Source organism: Sycon ciliatum, chromosome 3 (assembly GCF_964019385.1).
Source record: "Sycon ciliatum chromosome 3, ocSycCili1.1, whole genome shotgun sequence".
Lineage (NCBI taxonomy): Eukaryota > Metazoa > Porifera > Calcarea > Leucosolenida > Sycettidae > Sycon > Sycon ciliatum.
This window is the reverse complement of record NC_088645.1, coordinates 14,440,785-14,464,213: the sequence shown is the minus strand read 5'-3', so window position 1 is coordinate 14,464,213 and position 23,429 is coordinate 14,440,785. Positions and strand designations below refer to the sequence as shown.

The 23,429-nt window shown below is 45.8% G+C and overlaps 1 protein-coding gene and 2 long non-coding RNA genes across 3 annotated transcripts in view; 1 reads left to right on the top strand and 2 right to left on the bottom strand.

Annotated features, from left to right (window-relative positions):
- The first annotated feature begins 1,014 nt into the window (after positions 1 to 1,014).
- LOC135811529 (uncharacterized) lies at positions 1,015 to 2,910 on the top strand. Its single transcript, XR_010552615.1, has 2 exons — positions 1,015 to 1,662; positions 2,582 to 2,910. It is a non-coding gene; the product is annotated as an uncharacterized LOC135811529 (long non-coding RNA).
- A 5,519-nt stretch (positions 2,911 to 8,429) lies between these two features.
- Positions 8,430 to 13,539, bottom strand: LOC135811528 (uncharacterized). Its single transcript, XR_010552614.1, has 2 exons — positions 13,141 to 13,539; positions 8,430 to 9,272 (listed from the first exon to the last, which is right to left on the bottom strand). It is a non-coding gene; the product is annotated as an uncharacterized LOC135811528 (long non-coding RNA).
- Positions 13,540 to 15,326: 1,787 nt separating this feature from the next.
- LOC135811527 (glucose-induced degradation protein 4 homolog) overlaps positions 15,327 to 23,429 on the bottom strand; it is a 12,636-nt gene continuing 4,533 nt past the window's right edge. Inside the window, exons 4-7 of the mRNA XM_065324766.1 lie at positions 23,121 to 23,153; positions 20,747 to 20,848; positions 19,196 to 19,326; positions 15,327 to 16,774 (exon numbers count right to left, since the gene is read on the bottom strand). Of these exons, the coding sequence (XP_065180838.1) occupies positions 16,708 to 16,774; positions 19,196 to 19,326; positions 20,747 to 20,848; positions 23,121 to 23,153 (333 nt within the window). The 3' untranslated portion in view covers positions 15,327 to 16,707. The remainder of the gene's footprint in view (positions 16,775 to 19,195; positions 19,327 to 20,746; positions 20,849 to 23,120; positions 23,154 to 23,429) is intronic.

Sequence of the window (23,429 nt, the reverse complement as noted above, 5' to 3'; positions counted from 1 at the left end):
CAGTAGGGCAAAACGCACTCAATATGCTACTGTGCTGCTGCTGCTGCTGCTAGAGTGCACAGCGTAATTGTTGGTACACAGCTACGTGAAATACAAGAGAACGTCTCAGCATTCTGTAAAGACTAAGTGACAATGCAAAAGGTGAGAATGTACTTCGCCACAATACGAATTGAGGTGCAGTCCACTTATGTGAGATAAAGCACAAGTGAACCGATACACATTGCACGACTTGCACGGAGATAATGCTAGCCATGTTACGCAGCAAACTCCATGTACGAGTGAGGAGACTATTGATCTGAGTACTGTGCGAATACAAAATTTCACACAATTTACGATATGAAGAGAACGATTCGATTTGTGAGCATTACGTAGGACTATACTGTGAAAACACTTACGGATTGTCAGGCTTGTCTGAGCTGCTTTGGCTGCCGCTGCCGCTATTTCGAAATAGCCCAGCCAACCGGTTGCCAGATGTTGCTGATGGAGAGCGACTTCTCCAATTGCAGTGATTTCTGCTGCATCCACATTTACAGCCCGAATGGAAGCCACCGCTTGCGCTGCCATATCCTTTCCTGAAAATTTCGGCTCATGCCCGAAGCCAAACATTTTCAGCTCAGGCTCTGAGCTTTCAAGCTCGTCTGATACGTCGGAATCGCTCATGGTGAGGACGTCTTTGTCAGAACTATTCCTTTCACATACCAAAATACCTGTACTTCTGAGCTTGGCCCAAGCAAGTCTCAATGACGTAGAAGGGCGTGTTGGGGGTGTGTCGCGGCCGCATGACGTCATGGCGCGTCCCCCGAAAGTACAATTTAAACCGAAGATATCTCAGGAATGCTTGGTCGGATCGAAGTGGGACCTTCACCATTCGACTCAGCGTCCAAAACTCTACGGACCATGAAGTTTTGATTTTTGGGTGTAGTTCCCCTTTAAAGGGGAAGTTAAAGGGGAACTCCACGAAAAAATGAAACTTTGATAGCCTGTAGAGTTTCGGGCACTGAGTCGAATGGTCTTGGTCCGAAGTCTCTACGACGAAGCGTTCTTGAGATATTTCACTTTGAAATTGCAAAAACGGGGGCCGCGCCCTGACGTCATGCGGCCATTTGGTTACATCATCACGGGCTGCCTACGTCATTGTGGCAAAGTCGTTTCTCTTCGCCAGTCTACAAGCACTAATTTTAGTTGGTATTTCAAGGGAAGATGGGCGATTCCGAACAATCCTCTGTCCCCAGCAATGAAGGCAGCGATGCTGAGGCCAGTGAGGACGACCAACAGCCCACCGCCGCGTATGGTTGGGGCAGGGAGCCCAGATACTCTGCTGAGGAGCTGCCATCGCGTGTAACAAATGTGGAGGAAGAAGATGCGTCAGCAGCTGCGTCCGACAGAAGACGAGTAGCTTGGCCACCAGAATCTCGATTCGTTTGGGACTCAGACTGGTGCGAGCGTGGACAAAAGTGTATAGCCATGCCCAGCCCGCGGGAATGATTTTGCTGGTAGGATGCTGCCGTCGCTGTCGACAAGACGGCCCAAGGTTTCTTGCGTAGCGGACCTCGCAGATTACGAGATCGTATCCTTGCATTAGGCTGTGCTCATCACTGCTCTTCGAGGTTATCTCGACATGCAGAAGCCGCCAATGCCAGTGACAGAAGAGTCTGACATTAGGTAAGCCTCAATTAGTTTGCCTTGACTTGTCTTGTGAGGATCGCGTATCAGCATGATACACTTATTCTTATTTTTGGGGGGAAATTTATTGTTGTCAGACGCACTACAGTAGGCGTCGCACAAGAAAGACATTGTACTGGTAGGTATCACAAGTTTCATGCATGACACAAACAAATTTCTCTTTGCTCCGAGTATGTCTTGACTTATCTTGTGAGGATCGATGCGCGTAATGTTTTGTGTGTAACTAATTATTGTTGTCAGGCATAGCACGAACAACGTTGTTCTGTACTATAGACCGTGCTATCACAAGTTTTCATGCATGACTCACATTTGTCTTTGTCATTTTCCCTTGGATTGGTACAAGATCTACAAAGTATGGTAGGTAGTGTTCTGTTGGTGAAGAGAGCACTGCACACAGTTTATGAGCACCATGGGTGCATTAATTTTGATCACACCCGAACCCATACTTTATCGTTTCAAGCGATAGACTTTGTCAATAAACTCGTTTTCTAGTATACCATGGCATGCAACGTACAAGCGTGGGGTCAAGAAAGCGTACACCAAAATAATGCACAAATTCTGGCAGGAGAGTAAGAAATCTGTACTTTCTGACCAAGACATCTCTGTACTAGTAGGTAATCGAACGCGTCCTAATCAGTATTCATCCCCCAGATCATTGGAATTCAATTTGAAATCAGCAATTATGGTAAATTCTACAAGACCCTCCATCTTTGTACCAGTGGCCACTAAATTAGTATGGCGCGCGCACTGAAAGTGCAGGTAGGTACCGGTAGGTGCAATACAGCGCATATGTAGAGTAAATGAGTATTTGACTATAATAATTATTACGGTACAGCAATGTGGTATGTGTACAAGCACTCATCATACACATTCCATATGACATTCTGTGTTTGTGTAGATCTCTACGCTATGCGGCACACAGGCAGTACACACTATGTACACGGCAAATTGGGCAAGCACGTTCGTTGTCGTCTTCCAGCCTGCGTTGTGAATACGATCAGGCAAAGATATCCAAATCCTGCACCACCTCAGCCTTCTCAGGAGGCTTCCACCTGGAATTTGGCAGGGAAACACGCTTCTCCAAGGCAGGAACATGGAGGTTGCCATTTGCAACCGCTACCACCTCACACATGAGCTTGTCAACATACTCATAGCTCTTTCTGTCGTATAATTTTCTATTTGGCCACAGTCTTCTTTATGCTTTGAGAACTGGACTTTATACCTTCCTATCGCGGTCTTTTTGGTTGTGCTGTGGCGACGGTTGACATTGACGTCGTCAAGAGCTGCGAGATGTGCGTGTCCAATCATCCCCAGAATTGAGAAACGAATGCGTTTGAGAATGTAGTTTGGCATGACACTGTGATATACCTGCATGGCAAAAAGAATGTGGAGAAAACACACTTGCTTAGACAATATACTGCTGTATGAGAAAATGGAAACTTCACCGTACAGGACGACTCTTGTTCTCAATTGCATTGTTCGTTTCATTCCCTGTGTTGCCCATAAGAGACGGGAGCAAAAATGTTGCAGCAGATGTTTGTTGTCTTCTGGCGTGGAGTGGCGGCGTCATTAGATGTACACGTCATAGTCATTTCACTAAGTATACCACTACTACAGCATATGTACTATCCTTAGGCTAGCGTGCGTGCGAGTGAGTTTGAGTATGTGGGTGCGTATGTGTGTGTGTTGTTGTGTTTGTGTGTGTGCACGCACACGCACGCGCGTGCATGTGGGTGATGGTGTGAGTGCATGTGTATAATATGTGTAGTTCCCACTGTATTCCTTGCACAATAGGTCTTCACTTACTTTTCTTTCGCATACAACCAGAACCCATTCCTTGTTCGAAATTAGATTTTTTTGGCCTGGTGATCCCGCAAGCGTGGAACTCGGAGTGTAATATATTTTTGTTTCACTTTACTTGCACTATTCCAAGGCTGTCCAGACTTCTAACAACTGCTCTGAGTGATATGGTATTCATGCAACCATGCCTAGAAGTAGGGTAGCTGTTATAAATAGAGACATATCCACGCAATCAACTTACACTGGTTCAGTTTGGCAGGATTGGTGAGACAGTTCGTCGTGCATGCTGCCTGCACATCGCAAGCAAACAGTTCTGTAACCTTCGTACTTGCTGGGGGTCTGTCTGTTTGCGTCCCAGTTGATGACAGATGTGCACAGTTTGAGTACTGGTATGCGCAAAGTTACTGGGGTAATATCGTTCATCAGCTAGCTGCAGTCGGAGTTGATGGGGTGATGTACTCTTCTGATCCTGATGGGACGTATCTCGCCCTGCTTTCTCAGTTGCAGCTTGTTGAGTTCGCTTTGCTGGAGGCTCACGGTTCGGAGGGCACTGGTACACTGATGAGGGCTTTGCTGGACGGCGTACTCGTCAAAACTCAGCTCTCAAGTCCCTCTGGATCATAAATGCAGCGAGCAAACATAGCTCGTGCTGCGAAAATAGGCTTGAAATTTTCACGACGCATTGCAACATCTCGGCGCTTTGCCAGGTCTCCATCCTTTGGGAATTTGAGAAAACTAACCCCAGGAGGATGATGTGATACTGGCACAATCAACAACACAACAATTTGGCATTGCAGCGGCTCAGGCGACTTGGCAAACTACTTTCTGAAGTGACTTTCGTCCTGAAGAAAGTGAGATTCAAAATCCAAGTATTTTCGCACATTGCCACAATGACGTCACACATACATTGGTATGGGGCGTGGCTAAAATTGAAATATCTCAAGAACGCTTTCTCGTAGAGACTTCGGACCAAGACCATTCGACTCAGCGCCCGAAACTCTACAGGCTATCAAATTTTCATTTTTTCGTGGAGTTCCCCTTTAAGGCAAAAATTAAAATTTCACCAGTTGTAGTCTTCGCGTTCGGGGTGCTGAGTCGAATGGTCTTGGTCCGAGAAAGCTGAGACGCTCCCTTCCTACTTGAATCCCAATCGAACTCGCGCACTTCCACTGAAACTGGGTGACTGCGCCCTACGAGATGGGGATGTTGTGCGCCATCTATGGATCTGCCACATCGATCGATTTTGCTGCGCGATCTGTCGATCGACAGATCGCGCAACGATCGATCGATCGCGCAAAATCGATCGATCGCGCAACAAAAAAAAGAAACCAAATCGATCGATTGTGAGCTGGGCGCGGAGTAGGTATTTTACTACTCCCTTGTGAACGGCATCATCGTAATCAGTACTCGCACTGGTACGAGTACTTGGCGACTGGCCGCACACCACTCAGTAAACAGTAGATGACGATTCTTTGAAGAAGTAATGGTTGACGTTGTCGAACATTCAGACCCACTGGAGGCGTTCCACAGCCTGGAGCCCGCTGATAAGGATTTTGATGTGACTTGAGTAAGTACTAAAGTGATGTCAACACTAGTTCTACGTACTCTCAGTCTCTCTCTCTCTTTTTTCGGCGTCAGACATTGAGTGGGAGATATAGATGACTGGATTTCGTTTGTAAAATAATGAGTAATTTCTGCAATTTGTGATCGAATCAGCATGCTGTCAGCTGTACCAGTCCACATCCCATCGTAATCAGCGACCAGGCCAAGCGTGATATTTGCCTTGGTATTTCACTATGTGTGGTGAGAAGACGTCCATTCACGTCTGAGAAATTCATTTGCAAATGGGAAATCAACAGGCCTGTATTAGTATGGGCAGAATTCATCACCCGGGCCGCTATTGAAGCTTTGCACAGTTGTCAATGTCCAACGGCCTATTTATACGAAGACCTGTGATGGCTACGTGATTCTCTTAAACCTGTGATCATGTTTTCCAAGATCATTTCAGTAGCAGACATATGAAACGCTACGCCGGGCCTGAGCCCGAGGCAATGTACGGACGTGGCCGTGCTGCACTGAACCGCGTGGCATCATCGTCACGTATGATGGAGTCAACATGACTGCGCCCTGCATATGCATCATACATCTGATAGTACGTTTATTGCCCTATCCTTGGAGAGTGGGCCACCAGGGAAGGCTGGGTTTCCGACTTGGCTTCACCTATAATGCTCATGATTGAACACGCTCTTGGAGAATAAATGTAGAATCCGGCTGAACATTGAAACCAGATAGCATCGCGTTTCTGCGCTGCACCTCACAACACCATTGACATACAACCAGGAAGAGCTGGGAACTTGAGGGAAGTGACGGAAAAGTCAAAGAGGAAGTGAAGAAGATTGAAGAAGAGGATCAGTAATCATCAAGGAGGCCAAAAAGAGGTCATCTACGAGCCAAATGGCTCTTGATGTGATGATGTGCAGGCAGGTATGCTGGAATTGGATAGACTCTTTTGGTCAATTTTTGGCCTATCCCACATCTTTCTACCGCAGCTCTGGCAGATTGATTGGTACTATACCCCTGAATTTATACATTTCTGAGCTCTGTGACACGTTACCTAGCTCGTGAATGTCGTCTTTCAGCCATTCATCATTGCTTATTTTGACATTTGATGAGGAGCCGATCATGACTATTTTTGAGGATGCGCATGTCAGAACGCTTTGTTGTGACATGCTCATCTAAAGGATTTTGCAACTGTTTCTATTGAATACCTATAATAGTAGTACGAAATAATTAGGGCTCAAACGGTCACGGTTTTACCCCGAACGGTTAACTGCTAAGCTAACGGTCGGTTTAACGGTTATAACCTATAAGCCATGGCAATCCTGCGGACTCTTTTTTAACCGTTTATTTGACTATACTCATTCAAAAAATGTACCCTATTCAGTGCAACGCACACATGTATATTCTCTTGCATGCTCATTCATACATACTCTCACACGAAGAGACCAGATATGACCGAGTTGACAGCCCAGAAATTGCGTACGCGTGCGACAGGCTGCAAAAGTGCATACTTTGCAACGACCTGATGCATGAAAAATTGACTGAAAAGTTACTGCGTAACCGTTATCTTTATCGGTTAACCGTTAATTCTTCGTAACCGGTCTGCAACCGGTTAATCGGACTAACCGTTTGAGCCCTAGAAATAATGGTTGCGACTTTGGCGATAATTATTACGAAAGGGTTTGCTCCCCACACTGGAGCTCGCGCTATTCCGTCGACTTGACAAAAATACCCGAGCCCGCTACCCGACCAAACCCCTACCCGTTGCAGCCCTGATTTTTTTTCGTCGGACTGGCCCCTTTCCATTCCCTCAACAAACAAAGGAATTATATAATGAACACTGGATCACTTATTATTCTGCTCGGTGCATGGACCAGTACAGGAACCGACACTCAATACAGTCAACTTCGCTTATAACGACACTCGGCAGGGCATCAAAAAGGTGTCCTTATTCATGAAGTGTCGTTATACCCGAAGTCTCATTATTATGTATTACAGTGGGATGGGACTTTGCTCTGGGCATGGAAATTCTGTCGTTATTCGCGAATTGTCGTTATATCCGCAGTCGTTATTAGCGAAGGTGACTGTACTTACTGTTATGTTGATGGATGGATGTGGTTTATAGGATCGCTCTTCCGAACGAGAACACTGTTTCTGGTTCATTGAAGTAGGGATACTGTGCATGTATTATAATGTGCATGCTTAGCTACAAGATGAAATGGATCCAGCCATTGAGTAAGAGAAGAGTTTCAATATTTTAATTCTATTAAAGTATACACCCGGTTCCAAAATAACGCACGTGCCCTTGCATACGCCCAGGAAATCGAGCCTGCTATTATATACACCCGGGACCTATACACGGGCTTTTACGGTAACGTTATAATTATCTCAATGTTCCGGGTACGGCTATTTACCATGATGTGGGTATAATACTGGACATACATGTAGTCTGTTTTCTATTTTGCTGCTCCTTGTTCTTTGGTGCGATTGGTGGCTCGGAACAGGCAGACATTATTTACCGATATAATCGCACAGGTCACATTGTAGAGTGCAGACCACCTAGTGCTTTGAAGATTCACTGCGATATTCCCATAATGTTATAATACATGTATGAAAATCAGCATCATTTTCTGTATGTTAAATGCCACAAATTGTTAGGCTTCACCGTAATATCAAGAGTACATAACCCCTCTTGGTAATATCCATGTTCAGTGTTCCGTTCACATCGGTTCATGCTGATCACCCGAAAGTGTCGTCTAAACAGGATATAGGGGTGTGCGGATAATGCTCGAAAAGGTGGGAGATTCTGCTCGAAAAGCTGTGAAATTGGCAGAACCATACAAACCTTATGGCGGGCAATTCCTCGAATTCTACTCCATTTCTTTATCCACATACCAAACATGCATGAAACTTACCAGAAAAAGTACTGAATTCTGCCAATTTTTCTGCCCGCATATGCCTAACAGGATATGTCCGCGCCGCGGGGATTATTTTTCAAATAATCTCCTCAATGTCATGTACATAATTGTCGCCGGTCGCAGCGGCTTCACAAAACGTAGACTTTCCCAGCCCCCCCCCCCCCAAAGTACACACAAAATACAATTGAAGCATATGCAATGAAACGTATGCATTGGGAAATTGGATTGCAGTAAAACCCGTGTTTGCCGGACCCTGTACCAAGCGGAATCCTGTATTTACCGGACAAAATTTCATGCACCAAAGTGCTGTGGATCGAAAGTGCATTCCTGGATCAAGCGGGGTCCTGTCACATCAGGACAGTTTCCGCTGCACCAAGGGCGTCTTGTCAGGGCAGGCTTTACTATAGTGAAGTTTATAGTGAATTGTACTCCAAGTAACTCGTGAGTCCACACACAATGGTCATGCAGTACAAAGCCGAAAAGTCCCTTTCAAGACAGAGTGACAGACAGGAGTCGTCACTAGAAGGGCTGATCAACCAACACAGAATACTACAGTGGTGCTCAATGAAGTCCAATGAAGCGAGTGAATGCCGTGCGGAACGTTGTGCAGCTGTGAACACTGGGCTGTCAACTGGCACAGGGCGCACACTTGACTCACACAATATTAACATTGAGCATCAACGTAGCATAATAATAGCAGTGAAAAAGAGTAGAGTCAAATACGCGATGAGCGCTAGTGTAGAGTCTAATACTAAAGGCAGAAATAGAGTAATGCCATCAAGTGCGAGATAACATGTTAGGAGCATTAACGTGTGATTGTGAAGCTTACTTTAAAGCGGGATGTTGAGTCTACAGTGCACCATGGGCACAGCGAGATCATGTTATGTGTGAATGGTATACCGTAAAGTACCGCCAGAGCGCCCCGTCTTGCGAGAGCGCCCCACCTTGATTTTACAGCCAGGGTCCAGGGAAAGGAAAATCGTACGGCAGAATGCAACGAAGTGTGTATGGTGTACTAACGTCAGAGGAAGGTTTTTGTGTGGAGCTCGTGTCCGCTCGAAGGTACGGATTGTCTGCACAACGTGCAATATGTGTACGAAGTTCGTGTCGTATGACCTACAGACGGGAGACCACCTACACAATACGACCACGAAAGGACGAGATAGTGGGGCGCTCTGGCGGTACTTTACGGTACTAGTAATCAAATGGATGCAAAACATATAGATGTCGTGATACACCATGCCTGATTCATGGCTGGAAGCCGTGAGCTCAGTGCTTGGGGCTAGTGGGATTCCTCTAGCTTTCAGAATCCTGCATGAAAAAAGGTAAAAGAAAGTGAAGGTACAATAATAGTAAGGTGATGTAAGCCTCTTGGTTTCGCGAACGAATTTCATCATTAAATTCATGGCATGGGAACGACGCTACAGAAGTATACAAAAGCTGAGCGATCCTCTAAAGAAAGTCCACTTTAGTGAATCTCATCTTGTCAGCAGCACCATGCTGTTTGTATGGGAGAATTGCCTTCGTACAGTGCTGCCCAATGAAATCCTGAAATCAAGTCGCGTCACTCAAGTACCGGGCGTTGCGCAGCCCTAGACCTGCGAACACTGGGCTGCGAAATGGTGCAAGGCGCAAACTTGAGTGACACGACTGGATTTCATTGAGCAGGACTGTACATTCAAGGCACCTGCACTTCCTATTACAGTGTAATGTTCTTATTTTACAGGAACATTCCCAACTGGGCCTAATGTCTTCTGAGGCTGCGTTTACACGACAACGCACGGCCATTTTCCGTTTTCAGTCCCGCATTTCTTTTTTCATTTTCGTGCGTTTACACGATCAAAGCTGATCCGAGGTGGTCTCGGTTTGTATCGTTTTCTCGCGTCTACACGGGAGCAAAGGATCCGCAAAAGTTCGTCATGTGCCGAGTGTTGTCGTGGAAGCACCAATCACACTCAAGGAATAATCGAAAACAGGCCACACACCAGCACTCGTCACATGACGAAAATTGTAAAAAAAAGAGTTTTATTGTCGGATCCGTGTGAACGGCTGAAAACGGAACAAACGTGACGGAAACGAGGCCAGCAGACCGTTTCGACTGTTTACACACCCAAATTTATCCGGCAGAACATTTCCGTTTTCAAATTCTTCCACCTTGGCCAGCGTTTTGGTTCTCTTCCGCTTTGGTGTACAACTATTACGTTTTGCTCCGCGTACCGTGTAAATGAACCATGCATCCGAAAGGATTTAGTTGCGCTTTCACCCCCAGCGTTGTCGTGTATACGCAGCCTTAGATGGTGCCGAAGGTATTCATTGAGTTCCTGCAACTTCATTTGAAATGAACTGGAAAAGTGCGAAGGGATTCGAGGAGGACATTAAAGCAGTCAGCTCCAAGAATTGAAATTGATTCGTGAATTCAATTTTAGGGCTGAAACGATCGTGGATTTTCACCTATCGATTACTCTCTAGCTTAACGATCGAGTAATCGATTATAATCTTTAGCAAATAGCGTCAGAATTTTGTGCAAAAATTATCCTGTTTCCAAAAGCTAGGCCTTCAATATACCAAAAATCTGCGTTAGTGACAGGGTAGCTCCAAAACATGACAGTTTTGAAGTCAATTTAACCTCAGAGTATGCACCATGCCCCTGGCAACTGCATACACACAGCGGAAACTGATTCAAACTTCACAAAACGAGGGTTTCAGTACTTTTTGGACTCAAAATTCCTAACGAGTAATCTATAACGTAACGATTACTTGATTGATAAGGAATTATCGATCGCTTACCGAGTAATTGGTATAATCGTTTCAGCCCTAATTATAATGATGTTCACACCTACATGTACATGTATGCAATAACTAGGTATCACACTTCATCTTACAGGCGAGACCTCACTATATATTCTCTGGGGTACGGCAAGTGTTATGCTTTAGAGAGGTCCATGTTATAGCGAGTTGGGCACATAATATAAACCATATATGTCAAAGTTAGGGCTGCGGTTAACCAAAAGGTTATAGGCTAGAACCAAGAGTAGATAAACAAGAGTGTGCAACTCCGGGATGGGTTGGCCAGTGGCGGAATTTTTTGTTGACGTAATCTTTTCTATGACGCATGCGCTGCGGGTCTTTTGGAAAGTTTGCATCGTGCACTTGGCCGGGCTTTACATTACAAGGTCGGTGCCCAGTACGTGCTCTCACACTGTTCTGCGTCAAAATGCGCGTTTTTCTGAAAAAAGGTGACGTCTACAAAAAATGCTGCCACAGGCAGGGGTATGTGCAGATTGTGCAGAAGAGATCCAGAGTTGCACACTCTTGTTTATCTACTCTTGCTACAACCTATAAGAGATAAACTGTACATGTAGCCTGTATTCATGTACCATTGCTGTACATGACTGTAAATCCATGTATCCATGGTACCATGACCTCACGCACTGCCAAAACAATCACTACAATATGTATAATACTCATAAAAGGACACATTTCAGGCTCATTACAAACGTCTTGAAAGTTTTTGTCTTCACAAGTATACTTTATGAGTATTATCGCATTTTTGTCTCAGACGAAACTGTTTACAATATGTATAGTGGATGCATATTATATTTTGCTCAGTTTTCCAGAGCAGGTTCAACAAAGAGTGAATAACAACTAAATAGAGCGGTTGCCAGTTGACAAACCCCCTTTATATTTACAATGCAGTTGCGTGAATGTCCACTACTTTCTGAACGAAAGGTTCAACATATTTTAATATTTTGTATGCTCCATTGGGCTTCGGATTGCACCATCACCTTGTCATTTAATCAACTCAACCTCATCATGAGCATACGCAAGCATCACTAATATGGGGAGCAACCCCAGAGATGAGGGAGATACACGCCGTACATCCATTGTGCACAGTACTGACAGGGTACGCACATGCTGTCACGTATATTATGTACAGCGGACATTGAAAGAAAATAACCGATTAACCCATATGCATATGGTTAACTGTTCGTGTATTCTTAACGGTTACATAACCGGTTAACCTATCTAACCATTTCACCCTAGTCAAAATGGCGCTGTTTGCTTACAGACTACAACTGTATTGCCATCGATCCACACTGATCAATCCAGGAAATGTGCGCATGTTGTACATTTTTAGTGTATTTTATAGTAGTGTGTCTACTGCATGTGTTTCAGGACTGTAACAGTCACACTACAACAAAAGTCCGACACTCCAGAACAACCCCACACAAAATCCTGTGGTCGACCAGCCAACAAACACAGCTCTGGGTTGAATGACGAATTAGTGAAAAACTATAAAGAGAAAAGAGAGGTGAAAGAGAAAACCGCCAACACATCTCCAGAACGACAGAGCCTCACTCTCTCCCTCCCTCCCTCTCTCTCTCTCTCTCTCTCTCTCTCTCTCTCTCTCTCTCTCTCTCTCTCTCTGTCTCTGTCTGTGTGTCTGTCTTTGTCTTTGTCTCTCTCTCTCTCTGTCTCTCCCTCTCACGGCAACTAAAAAAACAACCATATCTCAAACCACACCTCACTCATTTTACGCTGTAGGATGAAGATGAAGGGGAGGTTGGCGATGAGAAGAAGAACACGGCAGGGTTTAAGCATTTATTGTTCAGTGACCCGTGTCGTTTGGCGTATAATGATTCTCGGTTTACAATTGTAGTATTGTTTGTTTTGCAAAGAATTTCAATCAGTTAAAAGTCATAGATGCTGTTTACATTCACAAGCGTAAGCCAGACCGATGCATTCAGAAAGAACATGTCACGGCATCCACATTCTTTCCTTAGCACCGTAACTGTATTTTGCACATATGTTTGTTTTATTCACCCTCTCTCTTTCTCTTTTCTTACAGTTACACTTGTGTTTTATCACACTATAGAATGACTGCGCATGTATTTTATAGATTGCGATTATTATCACTGTCGGGAAGGAAAACACCAATTTTACAGGGCCCTAAAAGTCTGAACGATACCTATGAAATGCACTGTCAAAGCAAACACAAAATATGAATATGCAAGCTCATGCCTGAGGGGAAGATGAGAAGTTGAAACGTGGAGATTTTTCGGACAGGACGAGAATCCGAAGAACCTGGGTGATTCCCTTACTTCCACAATGGGCTAGTGGCTGCATCACAAAAATTATACCTTGCAGTGGGTGCAGAGACAGATCAATAAACACTAACCTGAGCATGAGAGCTGCTCGTATTCATTGCGATCGTCAGGAAAATGGCAGGACGAACGGACCAGAAGAATGTTGGCTATGACAAACAACTGCATATCCAGACGACACACGGCTTGACTATTTGCTTATGACGTTCAGCTTCGAGGTCCAGCACGATGGAATTTTCGGAAGGAACTGATTTTTGAATTATTTGGGGAAGAAGATTGCACTCAGAAAAGGTACCGTAACTGGTTTCTTTCATTTGAAAAGCTGTTCACCAAAGTCCTAAACATACACTGTACGACGTTTCGGAGCTGCTCCAAATCGATCGATTTGTTTTGAATGGTTTCGCCACCGCTTTCCGATCGATCGATCCTTGCGCGATCTGTCGATCGACAGATCGCGCAAGAAAATCGATCGATTTTCCAAATCGACAGAACGCGCACAACAGGGATTTGTATGCAAAATGTCACTAAAAGCGCCATTTCGTTCTTATAAAAGCACGGATGACCGCGATTGGCCCATATGTTGTAGTCTTTTGGACGCTGAGTCGACTGGTTTTGGTCCGAAAAGGCTGTGATGCAGCGTTCCTCCTATATTCCCAATCGAACATGGTTGAACAAGCGGTCACGTGCTCCTGCGTACACCAGTCACCTGGTCACCGTGCCTGCAGGGTACAACTAACTAGCCTGTTTGACCTTTTTTGGGTGCACTCCTGTCACTCGAGTTGAACCTTGGTGTGAAATTTGTCGCCTGCTGGCGTGGTGACCAGGTGATTTGGGCACCCAGGAGCACGTGACAGCTTGTTCAACCATGTTCGATTGGGAATAAAGGAGGAACGCTGCATCGCAGCCTTTTCGGACCAAAACCAGTCGACTCAGCGTCCAAAAGACTACAACATATGGGCCAATCGCGGTCATCCGTGCTTTTATAAGAACGAAATGGCGCTTTTAGTGACATTTTGCATACAAATCCCCATCTAGTAGGGCGCAGTCACCCAGTTTCGGTGGAAGTGCGCGAGTTCGATTGGGATTCAAGTAGGAAGGGAGCGTCTCAGCTTTCTCGGACCAAGACCATTCGACTCAGCGCCCCGAAGACTACAACTGGTGAAATTTTAATTTTTGCCTTAACTTCCCCTTTAAACACGTGTTTTGCCCTTTTTCAAAACGCGGTGCAAATCTCACGTCATAATAATTATAATATGCGGTGAATAAAAGTACATAACCCCGGGTTTAATATTGTACTCTTGATAATATTGATATGCGGGAATTTTTAGTGAGTATGTAGTGAAATCAATCAGTTACAAGTCTCAAGAGGGTTATGAACTCTTGGTCTCTGGTGTAAGCACTCGTCATATTTGAGTACAAAGCCGCCACGATGAGACGTTGCTGACCGAACAGTGCACTGTGTACGTGTAGTGCAACAAAAGAGTTCAAAAATAACGGGAAAATCGCGGAAAACGCGGTCTTTTAAAAAATCGCAAAAAACGCGGCCGCGGAATCGCGATTTTCCCCGGGGACAGGAGCATGCAGCTTTGTAAAAAAAATTCTCACGACTTTCGCCTAAAATCAAAACGTCCTGATCCCATAAACCATGCAGGCCGGGTACGCGTACGGGTGTGTGTACATGTAGTAAAGTGCCAGTATTAATTGACTACTCCCTGGAGTCAAGAGTGTGGCTGTGTGTGTGTGTGTGTGTGTGTGTGTGTGTGTGTGTGTGAAGTGGCTTTTTCCGGCTGAATAGTGGCGGTCAATTCTTCAGCCTTGCAAGCTGTTGAATGGTGCAATCCCAGCACAAGCTGCTATGGCTTCTGCTGTAGCATCGCTACCATCGCCTCTGGCGATGGGCGTCAGACGGCCAATGGTGTGTGTGTGTGTGTGTGTCACCGAGAGAGAGAGAGAGAGAGAGAGAGAGAGGGGGGGGGGGGGAGTGCATGATGGATGACGCACGGCCGTCACAGTCACCGCCAGGTTACCCCGTCCCACCCCGGTGGAGGAATGGGCGCAGCGACTAGGGCAGCAGGCACAAAGAAAGACAACCAGTTAGCAGACGCCGGTGACAAACCACAAGACAACGACAAAAGGCACTTGGACATGCACTCGTGCATGCTCAAACAGTGCCACCACCGCCACATCAGTATACTTGCAGCGCTCATGTGTACACATGCCCCGAGAAGAGAAACACCACCACGGCACATGGGTCCAAGAGTTTCGAACAGCACATCATGTCTATAATTCTGTAAAACAGCTTCCAACACAGCAATACACTGTGGTGGGGCCAGACACAAGACAGCAGAGACCTAGATAGACACGCAGGTACACAGGTACATACATGTAACTTCCATCTACTCGTACATGTCACAGCAGAGACCTAACGTTAGACAGTATACACAGTGAGTCGGCATACAGAATACCCAGAGATGGAGTAGACAGACACAAACCTACAGAGAAAGACAGAGATGACACAGCCATGGTGGCATTGCCAGACAGGCAGGCAGTGATGTAACTCAGAAGTAGTAGCGACAAAAAAAAACTCGGCACACACACACACATACATACTACTGTGACATCACAAACACACAGAGGTATGAACATACAACTATGGACAAAAGCTAAAGCACTAAACCTACTGAACGGTAAACCTATAATCTCTTGCCTGGAATTTGACGTGTCAACCAACCTCCACGGTGTACAGTCGCACAGACATTGGCATTATGTTCTACTGGTATGTACAAATCATACTTGATATATGTAGCAATGGCCTCGGTTAGCCTCATGGACTGGACGTCACATCACTTCGTAATCCACACACAGCTCTGTATTGGCTTCCAGGTCAATGATGACGTCATTGGGTAAGCCTGTTCAATCGACAACAACGCCATCAGTCATTCAGATGCAGTTCAATCAGCGGCGACGTCACCGGATGCGGCTCGATCAGCGATGATGTCATGAGATGCAGTACAAGCAGAGAGGTCATGTCTGATACGGCCGACAGCAATGAGGATCACTATCTCAAAAACGTTTGATGAAAGAATAGGAGATAGTAGTAGTAGGATTGGCAGTCACAGTACTGAAGCTTAGCTGTTAAAATCCTTTTTGGTCAGCAGCCTACAGGATATGGGGCGGTGAAGACAATAAGACGGAACAGCCAACGATACAAGAAATAGTTAGTGGCACCGTCTGTTCATCTCTAGTGCCCACATAAGCACATATTGAGTAGGAGAAAAACTTGGGATTATCAGGAGGTGTGTCCCAGTTGCAGCATAGGCGCGGCAAGACTGAATAAGGTCACCCTGGATATGAGACACATGTCGCCCGAGAACACGACAGCTACTCATCCCACAAGACGACATGGGCACGATCAACGGGGGTCACATGATGCGGGTTTACATGACAACCACCACTACCACCATTGGTCACTGGCATGTCACATGACACAATCTCTAGAGCAGGCTAGACGTGGGAAGAGTTTTGGTACAAGCAAGGCACGAGCTACCACGTCTGGGGAAGTTCTGAACAGTGGCAGAACTATCATCAATACTCCAGAACGCGGTTGCAGATCATGGATGGTCCAACCGGTAGCAGAGGCATCACCGGTACTCATATGTGTGCATAGGTGAAACATCCTCCTCTCGGGCAAGATCCAGGGTTTGAAACCTGGGCGGAAAAGAGCAGAAGCAGCGGCAGCAGCAGCAGCAGCAGCAACACACAACAGACAGAAGTTGTTTTCAATTTGGCTCATGCCAACAACAGGAATTTACTCCCAGGTCTACAGGAGGATTACTGATTGCTAGGGGTGAAACGAGTATCTATTTTGACCAATCGATCACTCATTCACAATATTCGATCGAGTATCCGATTATTTCGAGTATTTTATCGAAATTCAAAAGCGCTAGATTTGTGAGTTCTCGACCAATTCGGAAGAAATTATCTGTGAACATAGAACAAAAGTCGCCAACGTCTTGTACAGAGTGTAAAGTAACGATTTTCACCATTGTCCAAGTCATAAAATACTGACTCAAAGGCACGAAAAAGGCATGCATACCCGTCGATGAGCAGTACGACAGAAGTTTTTGAAAAATAGAAGGCCAGTACTAAAAAAAAAAAAAAAAAAAAAAACGATCGAGTGAAAAATTTCGAATACTCGCTCGTTTGAGATTTTCGATCGAATACTCGAATATTCGAACTAATCGTTTCACCCCTACTGATTGCATATACATGCAACAATACCACCATCCACCGCTGGAACTGCAAGATGTTTTTGCCCGAACCATTTTGGTAGCCGTGTGCCATCACATTTTGCAGTGTTAATGGAAGAGAGTGTGTGGGCTCTACTCTTAATTAACCGTGTTCCCATATGGGAACATAAAATTTCAAAGGCCTATAACTTACTTCGGTATATGGCTACATCCCTACAGTATTCGACAGGCACAACTCCACTTCATAGCCAAAACATATTGCATTGGAAAAATGATTATGTGGTCATACAACTACAGTTGAACATCGATTATCCGACCACCTCTGGGCAGACAACTGTCAGGCGGTGTTCAGATAAGGCAAATGTTCTGGATAAGAAAAAAAACTGTCACTCACACACTTTCAGTGGTTATTACTAGCCGCACGACCTTTTTACTTTTTACTTTTCAAAATTTTCGTATTTTTTGAATGGCTCACTAGTACACTACATGCACAGTGCGTACTCTACGGCACGTGCGCCCAAAAAACTGTTACGGATAATCGAATGGTCGGATAGTCGATGTGCGGATAATCGATGTTCAACTGTAGGTATATATTTCCATTTTCCAACATAAATTGCTTCCGATATACGCTAAATTGGCTCAGTACTGAAGGTTCATTGCAGATAGGAGACTGGCTGTACCTCCCAACTCCATATTGTTTTGGGTTCATATGGACGATGAATCATAAAAACTGAAAATGGATCGCTCTGAACACTTCTTTGGCCACTGAAATCCATGTGCTAATTCAATTCTTGTTCCCATATGAAAATACGGTAACTTTTGAACCGAAGAGAAATTCGTGCACTCAGAATGTACGGATCGTGCCGAGATTGGAAAGAATCAAAACAAACGGGTATACAATAGGCCCAGACAGATTCTGCTCCGCTCGCCTCGATATTTTGCCACAACATGTTGCTGCAAAATCTTCGATATTTTGCTGAGCCTGACACTAGAAACCCGGTATTTTACTCCGGAAAAACGTGTATTTTATCCACTTCCCGTACAACGTTTCATAAAAATCGCATGGTCGGTTTTGTAACACGGGTTTTCATCCACGTGTCTGGAGCTCTTCCCAAATCATGTCGATCCACAGAGAATTCCAGTGACATTTCAGTGACATGATCTTGTCCTGGCCAGCCTATCAGGCTGAATGGGTAAGAAACACGGAAATCCAAGAATCAGGCATCGATTTTTCCCCAAATCTCGTTATTTTGCTTCGATTTTGCCGGCAATTTCCGCTTTTTCAATTCTTCGATATTTGCCGAAAGAATTGCCAGCAGAATGTGTCTGGGCCTAGTATACAGGCATGACAGATAGATGGAAAGAAAGAAAGATAGATAGAGAGAGAGAGAGAGAGAGAGAGAGAGAGAGAGAGAGCTCTTCCAAAATCATGTCGATCCACAGAGAATTCCAGTGACTTTTCAGTGACATGATCTTGTCCTGGCCAGCCTATCAGGCTGAATGGGTAAGAAAAACGGAAATCCAAGAATCAGGCATTGATTTTTCCCCAAATCTCGTTATTTTGCTCCGATTTTGCCGGCAATTTCCGCTTTTTGATTCTTCGATATTTTGCGGAAAGATTGCCGGCAGAATGTGTCTGGGCCTAGTATACAGGCATGACAGATAGATGGTAAGAAAGATAGATAGAGAGGGGGGGGGGAGAGAGAGAGAGAGAGAGAGAGAGAGAGGGCGGCGTAGAAATACACATAGAGAGACTGAGAGATAAAGATCCTGTGCCAGAGGTACTTCAATCCATCGACAGCAGATCGCAGCAGAGGTGGAGGTGGCGGCATCAAGCAGCAGCAGCAGCGTGAGGAGCATGTTGACGACAGTCACTTACCAGTCAGAGTCTTTATGATAGTAGAAGCCGCTGATAGTGTTCTTGTCACAATCGTACATGATATAGTAAAAGCCAGCGAACGACGCTCCCCTCACGTGGGTCTTGGTGTGGTCTTCGACAAGAAACTTTTCCTGCAGTCAGAGAATGAATACCGACAGCTGTCATCGACATACACACCAGTCGACTTGGCAGCAACGCATGCATGTATGACGCACCTGAAAACAAGGTCTCAGCTTTCTCAAGCAAATGACTTCAGTGAGAGGTGTTAGGGGTCGTCGCAAACGTGTTTTTTTTGCCGTCCCTGAAACGAACATGGTTCACTTCGCACTCGGACCCCTCCCCTCCCTGTGAAACAAACACAGCTTGCTATGGTGGACGGCGAAATGCAGCTTGCTATGGTGGACGGCGAAATCGCATCCACGTACATATACAGTGCTGGTTGACTTGCGATTTTGGCTCGCACCCCCTCACCCCCCCCCCCCCCCGCCCGCCCCCAACGAATGCTGTTCGTTTCAGGGACGACAAAAAGCTTTTGCGACGACCTCTTAAACCTGGGCTGCCCACACGAAACCACAAGAGTTGTACAAAGCAAGATGCCAAACAAGTGGGGTCATGTCTGTTGCATGAAACAAGAAGCACGGCAGTAAACAGCTAGATTGAACAAGAACATAACTCATAAGATCAAAATAGAGACGCAATGCGAACAAAAGCAGGGGGGGGGGGCTACAGTGCACGTTAGCTGTATTTCAAAACCATGGGCGGGCCAACCTGTGTCAGGATTCCATGTGGACTCAAGAACTTGTTCCGTACAGTATGTAGCTGCCTTTCAAACAATAAAAAACAGTTCGCACATCTGCGTTACGACTGGCCAATCGTGTTGACAAACTCAGCAGCTAAGGGTGCTTCGCTCGTGCTAGGGCACGACCACGTCCGATTCTACCAAGGTGACACATGCAACGCCCGAGTCTACCAAGCTGAACACGTAACGCCTGATTCTACCAAGCTGAAAACGCAACGCCTGATTCTACCAAGCTGAAAACGTAACGCCTGACTCTACCAAGCTGAAAACGTAACGCCTGACTCTACCAAGCTGAACATGCAACGCCTGATTCTATCAAGGTGACAAAATGCAACGTCTGATTCTACCAAGGTGACACATGCAACGCATAGCTACAAGGGTATTAAAGATCACTGGGTAGGTGTCACAACCAGTGCCTGACCAGTGCCGGAGAGGGGGTGAAACATTGCTAGCTGCACCGATGTCAACCTTACTCAGAGAGGCGAGTAGCCAGCTGACAGTGGGTGTCGGAGCAGTTCGTTGCATGTACGTCATGTATTTAAAAGTGGCTCACACATACATCATCACACTTGCTAGTATAGTGCACTGTGTGTGCTCCCTGGTGCCAACGCTGGACTCAAACTCAGGACCTCACATGATCTGAGGTTTCCTCTGGCGCATCTTCCATACACATGTCCGAGTAGAAAGGTATGTGCAATATGACAAAGTTATTTAAGGAGATCTTTGAAAGCAGATCAGCCATTTGTACATACCTTCCACCTCATGAATACTGCTTTGTCATGGCCCATGTGTTCATAGTCAATAGTGTCATCAGGGAAGGCCTTCGCGTACCGTTCCCAGTGGCCAAACTTTTTCTGTGCAGATGCATACCACACACAGACACACACACGCGCACACGTACACATGCACACCTCAGACCTGCCCATCGCGGAAGCGATGATAGCGAACAGTTATGTTAGACATAGCAACTTGTGCTGGGATTACACCATTCAACAGCTTGCAAGGCTGATGAATTGACCGCCACTAATTTTAGCCTGGTATCCACCACACAGCTGATTGAAGTGGCTTTTTCTGGCCAGTGAATTCCTATTTTTCACATGCACACACACACACACACACGCGCGCACGCGCGCGCACACACACAGACAGATATTGCAGGTATTGACATTTTACATGATGAATGCACAATGCTCAGAGTTAAACAACTCAACACTTTCTTGATAAGGGGCCTTCCGTAAATACCGATATTTATTTAGAAACGGAAACTAGTCGTTTCTCTTCAACCCCCTCCCCCCTCCCTGAGAAACGAACACAATACAAATGCTACATAGTACATGTATCGATATTATTTTTTGATCTTTTTTTCTGGACATGCTCACGCATGCAAAATGTACATCGATATTTTTCGAGAAACGAACAGGCGCTCAACCCCCCCCCCTAAACGACTAGTTTTCGTCTCTAAACGAGAGAGCTTGGAAGCTCAGGGCCCTACGCTATGCATTTTTGCCTAGCTCATCATGCATGTTAATAGAACTGATGGAAATGTTTTTTCCATTGATTGGCTATAGCGTTTTACGTCGACCATGACAGCTACAATGCCCAACCATACCACCACGAACTGATCGGCTACATCATTGTATTGCAAAAAGTTTCCATCTGCTCGAATAACATGCATGATGAGCTAGGCAAAAAAGCGTTAGGTTCACGATTTCATGTATGCACGCACTCACACACCGATCACCTTCACACCCTCGTACTCACCTTTTGTCCCCTTTTCTAACCTTTGTTCCGTTGGCCTGGGTAGCTGAATTCGCGCTCTCGTACATGCATTGCCATAGCTACCCAGGCCCTTGATAAGCTCTTGCGTGATCATTTCGTTCTCTCTCTTCTCCGAATCTCGAGCCTTGTTACAAGCCGAACTTCGTCCTCTGATTGCCTGCGTGCTTGTCGTAAGACTTTTTAGGTACCCTTAGCAAAAAAAACGCTAACGCTATTTTCAACGCTATCTACCCCGGACCAGGGAAATGACGATAAAGTTCTGCGTTGAAACCTTACTTGGTCGAAAATAGTGTGAGGCTTGACGATATCTGGTTTATCAGCATTTTTACTGGATGCGCGAGTTTGGACAGGTTTTTGACGGGATCCTGGGATAATTTTTGTACTGCCGCGGAAGTTCAAAGCCACGCGTGTGTGGAGGAAAGGCCTCTTCCTCTTTCACTTTGCTTTCACTTTGCTTGTTGTCGCGTCAAGCTAGACTAGCTGTCTGTCATCATGAGTGACCTCGTTTTTTTGCCAGGTTCCCCGGTGGAACAGCCTGCTGTTGCTCAGCACCACTCGCAAGCCAGCTCATCTTCTTCTGCCTCCAGCACCGGAGAGGTAACAACGCCAACGTGGGAGGTCTCCAGAACTCGCTTCTCGGAGAGAGACGAAATCCTGCTGTTTCGGGAGGTCCTGGCACAGGAGTTCCCCTTTGCCCGTGGATCTAAGGCCTGGGAAACTGTTTCCGCTAACTTGCGAGCCACGGGCAAGGACTTCTCTGCACGCCTGTGCTGGGACAAAGTTCGTGCCGCTGTTGCCATGGCAACGGTTCACGTTGAAGTAGCGTCAGATTGCTAACGCATAAAGTCCATTTGACGCAAAATCCAATGTTCACTTTTACTGTTAGCGTTATCGTCTCAATGCTAAGGGTACCTATTGGCGCCCAACGTGAGGCTCGAACCCACGACCCTGAGATTAAGAGTCTCATGCTCTACCGACTGAGTAATTACTGCTCCATCTAGCGATCATGAATTCCAACAATGTCGTTATCCGCCGAGGAGCAACTTGCCGCTGCCATGCAGATCCCGTTGCCACCCTGTTCGCTTCCTTCCTCTCCTCCACCACCTCCTCCTCCTCCCTCTCGTTATCTGCCACCTCCCCCGTCTGGCACGGGACTCGAATCGTGGAATCCGTCGCCATGGGGATCGCCACCGAGATTCCCTGATTGGTACCGGCAAGCGGCGTCACCAGCATCACCGTTGACGCCACTACTACCGCCAGCGCCCGCGGCACCAACGCTAATCAGGCCATCGCGCCTGGATGCCGCTTGCCGCCACAGCAGCAATAGCAGTCATAAGCAAAACTCACCCAATGCTTTCGATCCACAGAGGATGTAGATCCCTGCACACAAAATACGCACGCACGCACACCGTCCATTTACAAAATGCTGAGCGGTTCTAGTAATTGGCTATCAAATTTTGTAGAAAAATTGTGGAACAAATTGGAAGCTTTCCCAATTATTCAAGTACACTCATACCTCGTTTATCCGGGCCGGGCGGTAACTTTGACATGTCCGTAACTCCGAATCACATACATTTTGATGGGAACAGGCCATAGACATGGTATATGGTGTCACTATTTCCACCAAAGTGACAAAAGAGTAGTAATATTTCCACT